This window comes from Halyomorpha halys, unplaced genomic scaffold (genome assembly GCF_000696795.3).
Source record: "Halyomorpha halys isolate HHAL.00 unplaced genomic scaffold, Hhal_1.1 Scaffold287.1, whole genome shotgun sequence".
NCBI classification, from domain to species: domain Eukaryota; kingdom Metazoa; phylum Arthropoda; class Insecta; order Hemiptera; family Pentatomidae; genus Halyomorpha; species Halyomorpha halys.
Genome location: NW_027111053.1, coordinates 1,055,241 through 1,067,745, shown reverse-complemented (window position 1 = coordinate 1,067,745; position 12,505 = coordinate 1,055,241). Strand labels below are relative to the sequence as shown.

Below are 12,505 nucleotides of genomic sequence, written 5' to 3'. Positions count from 1 at the left end.
TTGAAAAGATTGTAGTTTTTTCCTTTTCGTGAAGGATGCCGCTCCCCAGACTTCACAGCCGTACATTAGTAATAATTAAACATTCACATATATATTATATTTTATATGTCTTGGCTAAGAATAGATGTATAAACAAAATGTCTATATTTACTTTGGAGTTTAATATTAATTACCTTTATAGCAATTTAATAATTATCAAGCTCAACAAATTTCAATGTTAAACTATTTTTTCCATAGAAAAATCATGAAGTACATGTACATAAAAATCATTAAGTAGATATTTTATTCATAACCAATTAACACACCTTGATCATTGGAAGTGGCTTCTCTATGTTGCCACTTTTTATAAAGAGTGAAGATAGGAGTAACATTTTCAACCCAGCTGATAAGACCAGAGCGAGGACCAAGTGGTATGACCGAGTAGTGCCTGGCCTTAAGGCGCTCTTCTCTCAGCATTGAGTTAGCTATAGACAATAGCTGCATAATCCTTTCATCCAAATGTAAATCCTCCAGCCCTTTAAATAGGTACGTATACCTACAAATCAACAGAGTTCAGGTCAGACATTTATTAGGAACATAGTACTTTATTTAATAGTAATTTATTTCTAGGAAATTGAAGAATTGATATGGAAAAAAAAATAGGTAACAAAAAAAAAGTTTTATCGGTGACAGTTATTAAAAAAAAAAATATGGATATTTTAAAAATCAAATGAAAAAATCACAACTTGCGAAGCTATCATCCTGCCGATTGACTTATCTTTTTTCACATCATTACCCTGATGTTACCTTATCCATGAATAAAAAAAAATTGATATTTTTGTTATTATTTTCCAGATCAGTGCCTTAACTTTTTTTATTTAAAAATATGTGATACATAATAAGGCAGTATACAGTAAACTAAACATTTTTCATAACTGGTCTTCATTAAATATATCATAATCAGAACGAGTAATTAATTAGACTGAATTATAATAGTAACCATACATTTCAGTCACTAATAGTACACAACAACTTATCATATTACTTACTGTTTTCCATCAGAACCATTAAAGACTAACTTCTTGGGTTTTGTTTTTGTTGGTAGGACAGCAACATTATTTTCTATTGTTTGTATGGTTACAGGAACCCTGAGCCCCGGCATTGCGATCACCGACTGCTTAAGAGCAGCCAAAGGTGGTGAAATATCAGTCATTGATAATGGTGGAGCTGATCTGGAAGACACCGCAAGACTACTTTGTTGAAGCTTAGTCTGAAGGGACTTGAGGGCATTCCAAGATTCTGATGGTAATCGGGGATTCGAAGGTTCACGCAATCTTTTTAAAACCTCTTCGATCTCTTTACCTAAAATAATCAAAATATTACAAAAATAAATCTCATGACATGTTTATAAAGATAATGTGTAATGCTCAAGTTATAGATACTAACCAAATTTTTCCTGGAACTTTCGTTCATGAGGTGTCTCAGGTGTTACTGATGTTATTGCATGTAGCTGCTCCAGAACAAACAGTAACTAAAAACCAAATTCAAATTATTTCAGTAATAACAACAATCTTGAAATATCAACTGATCATTTATTTATTTTTATTTTCAATCTATTTAAATTTTAAAAAATATATATATGAAGAAGGTCAGGGTTGTGGTTAAAAAAAGAATAAATAGTTATAAACTATTTGTTCTCTTTTTGACCGCAACCCTGACCATCTTCATATATTTAAATTTTAACGGTCAACTATATATACATATATATATATATATTTAAAAAATAGATATGAATTTTCATCAGAAATTTCTTCATAAGTTCAGAATTGAGATATATAGTTGTCAGTGTGAGAACTTAAATTTCAATTTTTTATTTTATTTCAGTTATAAGCAAAAACACTCAACTAGCTAAACCAATTCATCAAATAACCAAAAGATGACAACAATTATGACCATTGATATAATCATTACAATAATAGAACTCAACAATATGTACTTCTATATGAAATTTATTTCAGGTGAAGGAAAATTCATTCAATTTAATAGGAAAAATTCACAAAATATGTTCGGTTAACATAAAATATTATTAAATACAAATTAATATTTTTTAATTAAATTTACTTATGTAAAAGAAAAGGAAACTGAACTGTATGTGACACACTGAAATTTAATTAAATGTACTTTGAATGACTATCTACGAGAAACAATATACATAGTATGAATCAATCTTAACCATCCTCTGATGGCCAGTAAAATTTTTAAAACATTAACTCACAGGTTTGAGTATGAGCCGATGCTTCTCAGCAACAAGGTGATCCCTAACTCCTTGCGGAAGGTGGCTGTTAGAGTCTGTCAGCTTCACCTCAGCCTGAAGCTGCATGAATCTCCTCGAGATATCTGCCTGATGTTGATTGAGGGCACCCAACCACAGTTCATCCCACAGCAGGGTGATCCTCCGAAGCTCACTCACTAGCATCTTCACTTGAGCAATTTGTTCTCCATACTAAGAAACATTTTTAGCCATTTTTAAAATTCATGAACACAGCTATTGTGAAACTATTAAGGAGGAAAAAATATTGCATAGCCTCTTTACCACATTAAAGTAAATATGCAATGACTTATATACTACATATTGAATAGCAGATAAACTTTAATAGATATATCCAATAAAACCCATTAAGTCATGAATTATTAGTGCAGTATTCGCTCAACTATATTCGATGAATATGAACAAATAATTTGTCACTTCCATAAAGTTTTATAGAAGCTAACTAGAGATGAAGTGGGTAGTTTTTTTGCCACTCTTTGTCCCATCACAGTGAAGACTCAATCGGCTAAGCCTTTAAACTGCCAGTAGTTGGCAATGTCAACCATCCCTAATTGCCTAGTATTCATGTTATGAAATTAATATCATACATATTCATCACATAAATTTTATCGATAATAAGTTCCATTTAAGAACAGTGCAGCAATTAAAATAATTGGTCTAAGAAATCTTTCTTTTATAAACACAAACTGTGAAACAACCGGTATAGGATTTCAAATCCAACATCAGTGAATGATAAGATACATTGTACAGCAAGAGTTGCCATTGGTCAAATTACTCAGACACGCTTTATTTCATGCAGCTTAATTTAGTATTGCGTCTCATCTAGTATAGCAGAAGAATTTCTTGATTCCTACTTAAGTTCATTTTGTCATTTGCATTATTATGTTTAAAAAATTATAGTATGTATCTAATTTATGGTTTTGAACATAGATTTCTTTTCAATTATATTTTCTTATTTAAATATATGATGATATGAATTCATTTTTTTTTTTTTTTTATGTGCATTTAATGGCAAATAACAAGTATTATTTCACCTTTCTCCATTTTGTTTATATTTATTTTTGATAATTGATAAATATTTCTTTATATTTTTAAGCAATAGTTCTTTGTTTGTTGTAATAGTCAAATAGTTTTTATTTTTTGTACAACTTATTGTTATCTTGTCCTAGAATAATTTTTTTTTAATATTTCATTCTACTTAATATATATGTTATAACTCAGATTCATGACTAAAGGCATTTTATAAAAACGAATAAAAGTAATTAAAACTGTAATAACTATAGTTGACTGAGTTACAGCAAATATTTAGTAATGATGATAAGAGAGAGAAAAGTTACCTTCTTCGACAGAGTATCAAGGATTCCAAGGAAACTGTTTTCTAAGCAAGCAGCCCTTTCATTTGAATTTTTCAAATCATCATCATTTGTTTCATCATCTTCATCATTTTCATCTTCTTCCTCTTCTTCATCATCTCCATCATCACATTCATGATCGAATTTCTTACTGACCCGAAATAATTCTGTAAATTGCAATTAAAATATCAAACAAGAATCAAGTACCAAAATTATTTTCCATAAAAAAATAAACCCAGAGTTAAAATAACTGAAACACGAAACTATTGACAATATCCTTTAAATTAAAATTAATATTTCTATAAAATTATACAGGTGAACATATTCTTAGAAATAGATTTTCAACAACATATACAAAGACCGATTTATAACACAGGGGGGAGTGGGTTAAATACTTGACAGTGATTTTAAATCAAAATTCACTTTTAATGCAACATGATTATATTATATAAAGGAGCTATGGAGCAACTCTTAGATTGCCTTATAGAAGAAGAGTTTCAAACTAGTGCCATCACAGTGTCATTATACTAATGGCACCCTGCTATAGGGGTTGCCTAGATAGGAGTTCTTACAATGTATTCAAAGAAAGGATTATTCCTTAAAAAATTAATTTTTAGCAACATTAACTTAATAAATTTACAATAAATAAGTATTTGTAGAAAATATTAAAAACTCACTTGTAGTAGGCATATCCTTGATGGTCGAGGCTCCAGTATGAGAACCTACTACAGCTGGGAAAATGATGAGATGAGGCGAATCTAAACCAATTCTGGACAGCAGCTCAGAGACTCTCTTACGAACATATGGCTCTGGATGGTTAAGCCTCGAGAAAAGCTGAGGAACAATAGCAGTCCATGGTGAGTTCGGAGAACCACTGAGGCCAGCCTCAACGACGCCCTGGACCTCAGCAGCATGCTTCACTATAAGCCTCAATAGTCGTAGGGTAGCTGTCACGATCTTATTATTTTCCTGAAAATAGCAAACATTTCATTTCATTTAATTGCTTCAAACTTCAAAATAAAAAAATGATAGAGAATTTAAAGCTATGGTTTCATTAAGTGGTATTAGTTACACAGTTAATATTTCTTTTGGGTTGGTAATATTAATAAGAGTTAAAATAATCTTTTAATTGCACATTTCAGACAAAGCCTTACACATTAGTTTTATAGTTGATATATATTTGAAAATTTGCTAAGAGCTAATAAAGTATATTTGTGTTTTTGTTATATTTTGCTACATTTTTCTTCCTAATAAAATTTTAAAAAATCTCATTAAAACATGATGAACTGTAAAATAATCAGCTAAATAATTAAACAAATAATTTTACTATTTATTATATGTTTGTTCACTTTCTCTAAATTTCTTTAACAGGTTTGAACATGTTTGATTATTGCATTATTTTACAACCTGTTGTTTTTCACAATCTGATCATTAAAAGCAAATATTATATAATATGAGCCACACCATTTTTATCTGTCAGACTGTCAAAAAAGAAATATCATAAAAGGATTATGCTCAATCTTATCAATCATATAGAGAAAAAAGTTTTTGTGGACATTGATTAGTACTATCCTTCACTCAAGGAAAGCAGTTAATACATAAAAAACCAAACAGGTGATATATTTATAACAAAAATAATTTAATATTTCACTTTTATAATAAATATTTTTTATAAGATTGAGATTGATTTCCCTACCTCATGGTATTCTGAAATTTCAATATACTTGAAGTATGCATATGCAGATAATCGGAAATGGTTATACACTTGTAAATGCACCTTCCTCCAGACTGCTAACAACTTTTCAATTTGTTCTTCGTTTAAAGCACCAAGCTCTTTCAATTGCTTTTCAACTACCTCTCCAGACATAGCATCACCCTAGTAACATATATTTGAGAATTAAATTATATAATAATAATAATAATCTACACGATTATTAATTTAATTTAATTAAAATAAGAAAATAAACTCCATTGATTACCTCAATATCTTCAGAATCTTTTCGTACATTGCTTGTAGTTAAAATAGAAAAAACTTTGGCATGATCAATTCCAGAAGGAAGGTTGGCCTAAAACAAAAACAGAATTAATAATAATACATCAATGTAAGTAATATTGATCTAACAATACCAACTAAAAAGTAAGAAGATATCTCAAATAGATAAAACAAGAAACTTTATTATACCTAGCACAAATATTTTTAATAAGTAATATTTTAAATTCAAACTGAAATTAGAAGGTATAAGTATTAAAATGATTTGTACAAACTAACTCGGACAGCAGTGATGTCCTCAGGAGGAAGCCCTTCGTGTATTCTACTGAGACAGTTAAGAGCACAAGTATATGACCAGCTTGCCAATCGCTCCCATGACTTGCACATCGAAGGATATGTAAGAATAGACAATCTCAATAGCCGTCCAACTAACGAATCCTCAACTGAAATAGCTCCATTTGGAATGATAGGACAACCTAAAATCAAACAAATAAAGAAATCTTTTTAATTTTTAACAATAAATTGAATGTTAACTTATGCTATACAGCATTATTATCTTCTTTTTTTTTTACTCTTTCATATTTGTTAATATTGAAGAGGGAATAAAACAATCTAATGAATGCCAAATTTCAAATTCCTGAAGTAAAAATGATGACCCCATGTGCTATCAACATTAGCTAATATATTTCTAAATAATCATCAGTTGGCTCTTCAGTTATCTTTGGGCCAATTTTTGTCAAAAATAGCAGGGTAACACTACAGAGCAGATGACTATAAATATTAAATATCATTTAGCTGATACACTCCTATAAAATCATAAGCATGGTATTAAGAAAAATATGTACAGAGACTCCTTAAATTTAAAAAAAAAAAATGTTTCAACTGAAAATTATGATATAAGAGTTAATAATTGATATTTTAAAAATTTAAGAAATAGGAAACCGGTATGTTTCAATTTTAATGAAAGTGTTAAACATATTGATATACGCAAAAATTAAGAAATAGATTGTAGAGATAGTTTAACTTTATAATAATAAAACAATACTATATGTAAACTATTAACTTTAAGATTATTAAAAAATAATCATTACAAGATAGATCAGCAATAAATGATGGTATTTCACGAGCAGCCTCCAACTCCAGCAGCTCTTGAAGGTAAGAATTTATGAAGGTTGATGAAGGCACCTCACAAATCCAAGAAGACAATTTTCTAAGCATACTCGCACTGATATATCGGTAGTCTACAGAATTTTTTCCAGACAGTCCAAGAGCAGTAAAGGAACAAAGTTCTATACCCTTTCCTTTAGTTCCAGTACTGAAATAAAAAACAACATTTCATTCAATTAATGAGATAATATATAATAATATAATAGGTAATTTTATAAAATTACCTTTATATATAAATGATTGATCATAAGTGAATATGAAAGAGATGGTTAGAGGTAGGGTCAAGAAGAAACAAAAAATAGTTGAAAATTATAGACACATAGTTGTATTCAACTATTTTTATTAAGATATTTCATTCAAAGACAATCCATGAATTCAATTTTAAATCATTAATGTTACAAGATAATAAAATTATCCAGGTAATAAAGTATGTCTGAACTACACAAAATTAAAAAACTGAATTAAAATTAAATCATCAACACAAAACTAATACCTAATTAAAAGATTTGTCAACTCTCTCAAAGCATTTGTGTTTTCTATGGTCCATTGTTTCTCAGCATTTCCCCAAGTTTCCATGTAATTATTTGTGAGGTCAATGAGAGTCTTACTGCATTTCTTATCTCTGAGGCCGAGGAGATGAAGGTGTTCCTTTAAAGTTTTATCTGCAAATTTATAATTACCTTCTTTGCGAGCAACCTTGGCCACCTATATGAAAGTTAACAGGGTTTTAAATATTGAAACATATTAATTTATATTACAATAATTCAACATAAAGCTCAAAACAACTACTAGTAACATTATTGTTGAATGATTCAAGAAACGGAATAAAGGAATCAATAGCATTTCACTAGAAACTAAATTATAAACCATTATGGTACATTGAAAACAATTGTACTGGTATAAACAATAGCATAGAAATGAGATTATAAAGTTATACTGCATTGTAGTTGAATATGAAAGATTTAAAAGTGTTCTCATATAAATTAAAACAAATTTAGAACACAGAATTATATTTGAACATTATTTTTCTGTATTGCCAATATTTGTTGATTAATTTATCTTTCAACATAAGAATGTATACACAAAAAGTAAATGACAAAAAAATTCCAGAATGTTTACCATTTTCCAGACCAATAAATCCTCTAGCTAATAGAAAATTTACCCTTGATTAACTATAAGATGATATTTCAGTAATTTAAAAAAAAACTAGTAAATGAAATTAGTAGGTTTAACAAACAATGGATAGCGAATATTGAAATAAAAGTAAAAGCTAAGAATTAACCTCAAGAGTAAATAGCTGCATACTCTGGCTTTTGCTTATTTTATTCTGAATTGTGTCAAGAGTAAGACACCACCACAGAGCTTGCTCCATGACTGGTGACTTGATATTACTTTTCCATATCTTGTATTCACATCCATAAATCTGAAAAAGAGATACTGAGATCAAGACAAGTTCATGTGATTACGGTATATAGGAAACAAATCATTCCACTTACAGGTGAATCGATAAAATTCTGTTTGAATTCTAATGAGTGAGCAATATACTTCATGAGAGTGGCTTTGTGCAAAACCTCTGAAGGAGCATCTCTAACGCAATCTTCCATTATTGTTTCAGCAATCGTTTTGTACTTTTTAATAGTATCTAAACAGCATGAACTGAAAACAAAAAAATCTTTTTTAATCAACATATCTTTAAATGGTTAACTCTAGTTGCTCTTTTCTAAAGTGAACCTAAAATTAGTTTTTTGAAAGTATAGATAAATATAGATTTTTGTAGAAAAGCATCCAAGGAACCCAACATTGTAGCTATTTTTTATACATATGGAAGTAATAAAATAAGTGATTTGATAATACATTTATTTTCAAAATTTAAAATGAATTTTATTCTAAAATGTTCTAAGAATAAAAATTATAAATTTCATTACAATTTATGCCTCAAACCATAGTGAAGATAAGACCTTACTTTTTTTCAGAAAGCAGTCCTAATTTTCATACCTAACCCCAAGCAGTCCATATTTACTACTATATATATTTTTTTCCCCTAAAAAATATAAATTGATTATTTCTTCTTTTAAGTAGCACGAGTTTTCTGTGGTTGAAAAAATGATAGAACCTGATCAAAATGTTTCATAAGCCATTTGTGGTCGATACTGTATTTGTATAATTGTAATAGGTCAGTGCTGGCAGGGACATGACCAGTACAACTTTCCGTTCCAAAATGCACTCTACTCTACTCTACTCTTCCCCCCAAATGCAGCCAACAGTTGTGCCCATATTGGAAAAGGTCTAATAACTTTTTCCCAAAACATACACCATTTTTCTTTACAAAACAGACTACAATCAAATTTGTTACTACCAAAAGTAGTCCTGTTTAAAATCTACATGCTGTTTAAATAACATTAAATTAACCTAGGATTTCAGATATAATACTTTAGACCATATATGGACAACCCCTGGCATGTGGGCCGTATCTGGCCCATGAGACATTTTGAAAAACCCAATTAAAAAAAAATATTACCCAACTTACTCATACTCACAGAATCAAGTTCAAATCGAATCTAGCGAGCAAATCGAGTGGCGGCAATCATCAAAGAGACGACAAAACAAAAGATTATTAAGATTATTGCTTCTCAATTGTTCTACACTAGACGATTCTAGATCATTCCTTCAGTTTGCTTATGTAAGCGAGTGGATGACCCGCTATTTGAGTTCTGACCGGTATTTGACAGTTCTATTTGAGCTACCGAGGTGATAACTTCGACAAGCGATATCCTAGCGAACTGCTAGTGCTGTAATTTTGCTTTGTGACTTTGTGTGAATCTTGAGTGCTTATTAATTATATTTTGTTACTAAGTTTATTGAATGAAAAGTAAACGAAAATGATGTCTGGTGGAAAGAAATGAAAAGTAGATGCAGAGGGTCACCAATTTCAAGAAAAATGGACTGAAGAATTCTTTTTTATCTTGCACAATTGCCTATTTGTTTGCTGTGTAATGAATCCGTTTCAGTGATGAAAGAATTCAATATAAAGTGGCATTACTCAACTAAGTATCCTATGCTGCACTCACTGACAGGACAAATAAGAAAAGACAAAATCTAGAAGCTTACCGCAGCAGCAAATGTATAAACAAAGAACACAACATAATAATGTTGTGAAAACTAGTTTTATAGTTAGTTCAAAATTGGCAAAGTCATTAAAACCATTTGCCAAAGGAGAATTTATCAAGGAATGTATGTTAGAAGTTTGCAGTGTTTTGTGTCCTGAAAAGAAAAATGAATTTGGAAAAATTAGTTTGTTAAGACGAACTGTTGTCCAACGTATAGAAATGATGGCTAATGATATAAAAACAACATTGACTGACTGTATGGCTGGTTTTGAATCATTTTCTATAGCATTAGACGAGAGCACCAATTTGTCCGAACAACTGGCTATATTTATTCGAGGTGTTGATAAAGAGTTCACTGTTACTTAGGAATTGCTTGCTTTACAGCCGCTAAAAGGAACCACTACAGGAGAGGACATCTTTAATGAAGTTCAAAAAGTATTCACAAGTTTTGGCTTGCCATGGTCAAAATTAGTTGGGGTATGCACAGATGGTCGGCTTACCTAAAGGTTTCATCGGAATTTAGAATGTAAAAGAGACTGAATTAAATGTGAAAAAAGATGATTTGATAGTCCTTCATTGCATTATCCACCAACAGAACTTGTGTTATAAGTCCATTCGACTCCAGAATGTAATGAATGTATTAGTAAAAACAAGTATCAATTTTATTCAATCCCAAGGGCTCAACCATCAGTTCAAGGCGTTTTTGGACGAAATATCAGCTGAATATGACAACGTAACATTGTGAAGTCAGATAGCTATGCAAAAGGAAAATTCTGAAATGGTTGAACGAGCTTAGAAATGAGATAGCAGATTTTATCCAAATAAAAGATAAACCACTTTCTGAATTGAGTACACAAAATGGATATGTGATTTACCATTTCTGGTGGACCTTACAGGCTGATTTATGATTTGATACTTCAAAAACAAGGACAGTTAATAAATGATTTGTACAGCCGTTTTGAAAGTGTTTCAGAACAAAATCCCCTTGTGGGAGGCACAGACGTTACCAGATGCTGTCTGGTAACAGTTACCATTTCACCATGCTCTCTGCTCATGAAAATATTGCTTATGCTGAAGAATTCAAGTTACTATCAGAGCAATTTGCGAACAGATTTAGCAATTTCAAAAACATGGAAGACAATGTACAAAATGCTCCTATACACTTGCAAATGGAGTTAATCAAGATACAAGAAATCTCACTCCTAAAATCTAAATTTGAAGACATGAAGTTGTGTGATTTCTACAAAAAATACATCGAAGAAGATCATTTTCTGCAGCTTAGAAAATTTGCAAGATTGATTTGTGTGTAGTACTCATAAATGCGAACAGTTCTTTTCAATAATGAAAGTTAATAAATCAAAACATCGTTCAAGGTTGACTGACGATAATTTGGAAAATTCTTTACATCTTTGTATCAATGGAATTAATCCAAACATCGATGGATTAGTTTCCCAAATTCAAGCTCAGGTGTCTCATTGATTTCGGTGTTGCTATTTAACTTTCGCAGTTTGTAATAATTCCAAATTTCACGATTTAATTATAATGTTGAACCTATTTTTTTCATTTTATTTTGTTATTTTAATAAATTGTATTATAACAACAATGTTTTATTATTTCATGTATGATATCTATCGTTAAAAATGATAAATACTAATTTTAAATGTGGCCCGCAAACGCAAAAATATATACATATTAAAGTTCTAAATTGTAATTTACAATTTCATTGCAAAAGTAGTTTATAGTTTTTAACTACACGGACTAAGAGCAATTTAAATTTTTTCTGCATTTGTCATAATCTAATGATTGATTTAACCTAATTGCAAATTTAAATTATTTCTCAATGTCAAGTTCAACTTGGGGAAAGCTTTAAACAAAAAAATGGAAACAATATAATTTTTCAGAAAGAACTTAGGAGGAGAGGTTAACAGAAAGGTCTAGATGATCTAGATAAATTTTGTCATTAAGAATTAAAATTGAAAGAATATATTTTGTTAAGTAAACTAACAAAAAAAGAAGCATTCTACATACTTACTCTAATGCACTTGGTTCTATATCAGTCATGGTAATGCCAATGTTCATTAACGAGAAATTCATTTCATTTAAAATATTACAGTAGTCCCAACTCGGTCGACTATCAATCAAACCTTTGTTAGGACACTTCCAATTGAGGAGTTCTTTTGCAGCAGTAAATTCACCTTCATCAAACAGGTGGATAGCTTTCACATTCTGAGGCTGTATATACTTCTAAAAAACCAAAAATAGGTTTAACAAAAATAAAAAATTTAAATTGGTAATTATGTATTTTTTAAAATTAATATAATAAAACTATAATCTTTTTAAAAACATTGATTTCAATTTATCTTTTGTTAAGAATCTAAATATAACCATTTAACATTTTTTTTTCTACAGTACGACTGATTGTTAATCATTGTAATTCTATTTTTAAATAGTATCAAACTTAATTATTTTGACTGCCGTCAAAATAGCCCTGAAGAAGCCCTGCAACGTGGGGCGAAACGTTGGCTCATTAAATTAGTATATTTCTACTATTTGAGTTTTTCTTGACCGCACCCGGACCATA

At 29.9% G+C, this 12,505-nt stretch overlaps 1 protein-coding gene across 3 annotated transcripts in view; it reads right to left on the bottom strand.

Annotated features, from left to right (window-relative positions):
- nonC (serine/threonine-protein kinase Smg1) overlaps nucleotides 1-12,505 on the bottom strand; it is a 141,216-nt gene that overhangs the window by 92,021 nt on the left and 36,690 nt on the right. For all 3 annotated transcript variants that reach the window (XM_014420723.2, XM_014420721.2, XM_014420722.2), the window contains 14 exons: nucleotides 11,957-12,168; nucleotides 8,314-8,473; nucleotides 8,100-8,240; nucleotides 7,311-7,522; nucleotides 6,742-6,965; nucleotides 5,930-6,126; nucleotides 5,640-5,726; nucleotides 5,357-5,536; nucleotides 4,338-4,629; nucleotides 3,646-3,827; nucleotides 2,255-2,482; nucleotides 1,426-1,510; nucleotides 1,029-1,341; nucleotides 306-535 (listed from right to left, as the gene is read on the bottom strand). In XM_014420723.2, the coding sequence (XP_014276209.1) occupies nucleotides 306-535; nucleotides 1,029-1,341; nucleotides 1,426-1,510; nucleotides 2,255-2,482; nucleotides 3,646-3,827; nucleotides 4,338-4,629; nucleotides 5,357-5,536; nucleotides 5,640-5,726; nucleotides 5,930-6,126; nucleotides 6,742-6,965; nucleotides 7,311-7,522; nucleotides 8,100-8,240; nucleotides 8,314-8,473; nucleotides 11,957-12,168 (2,743 nt within the window). The remainder of the gene's footprint in view (nucleotides 1-305; nucleotides 536-1,028; nucleotides 1,342-1,425; nucleotides 1,511-2,254; nucleotides 2,483-3,645; nucleotides 3,828-4,337; nucleotides 4,630-5,356; nucleotides 5,537-5,639; nucleotides 5,727-5,929; nucleotides 6,127-6,741; nucleotides 6,966-7,310; nucleotides 7,523-8,099; nucleotides 8,241-8,313; nucleotides 8,474-11,956; nucleotides 12,169-12,505) is intronic.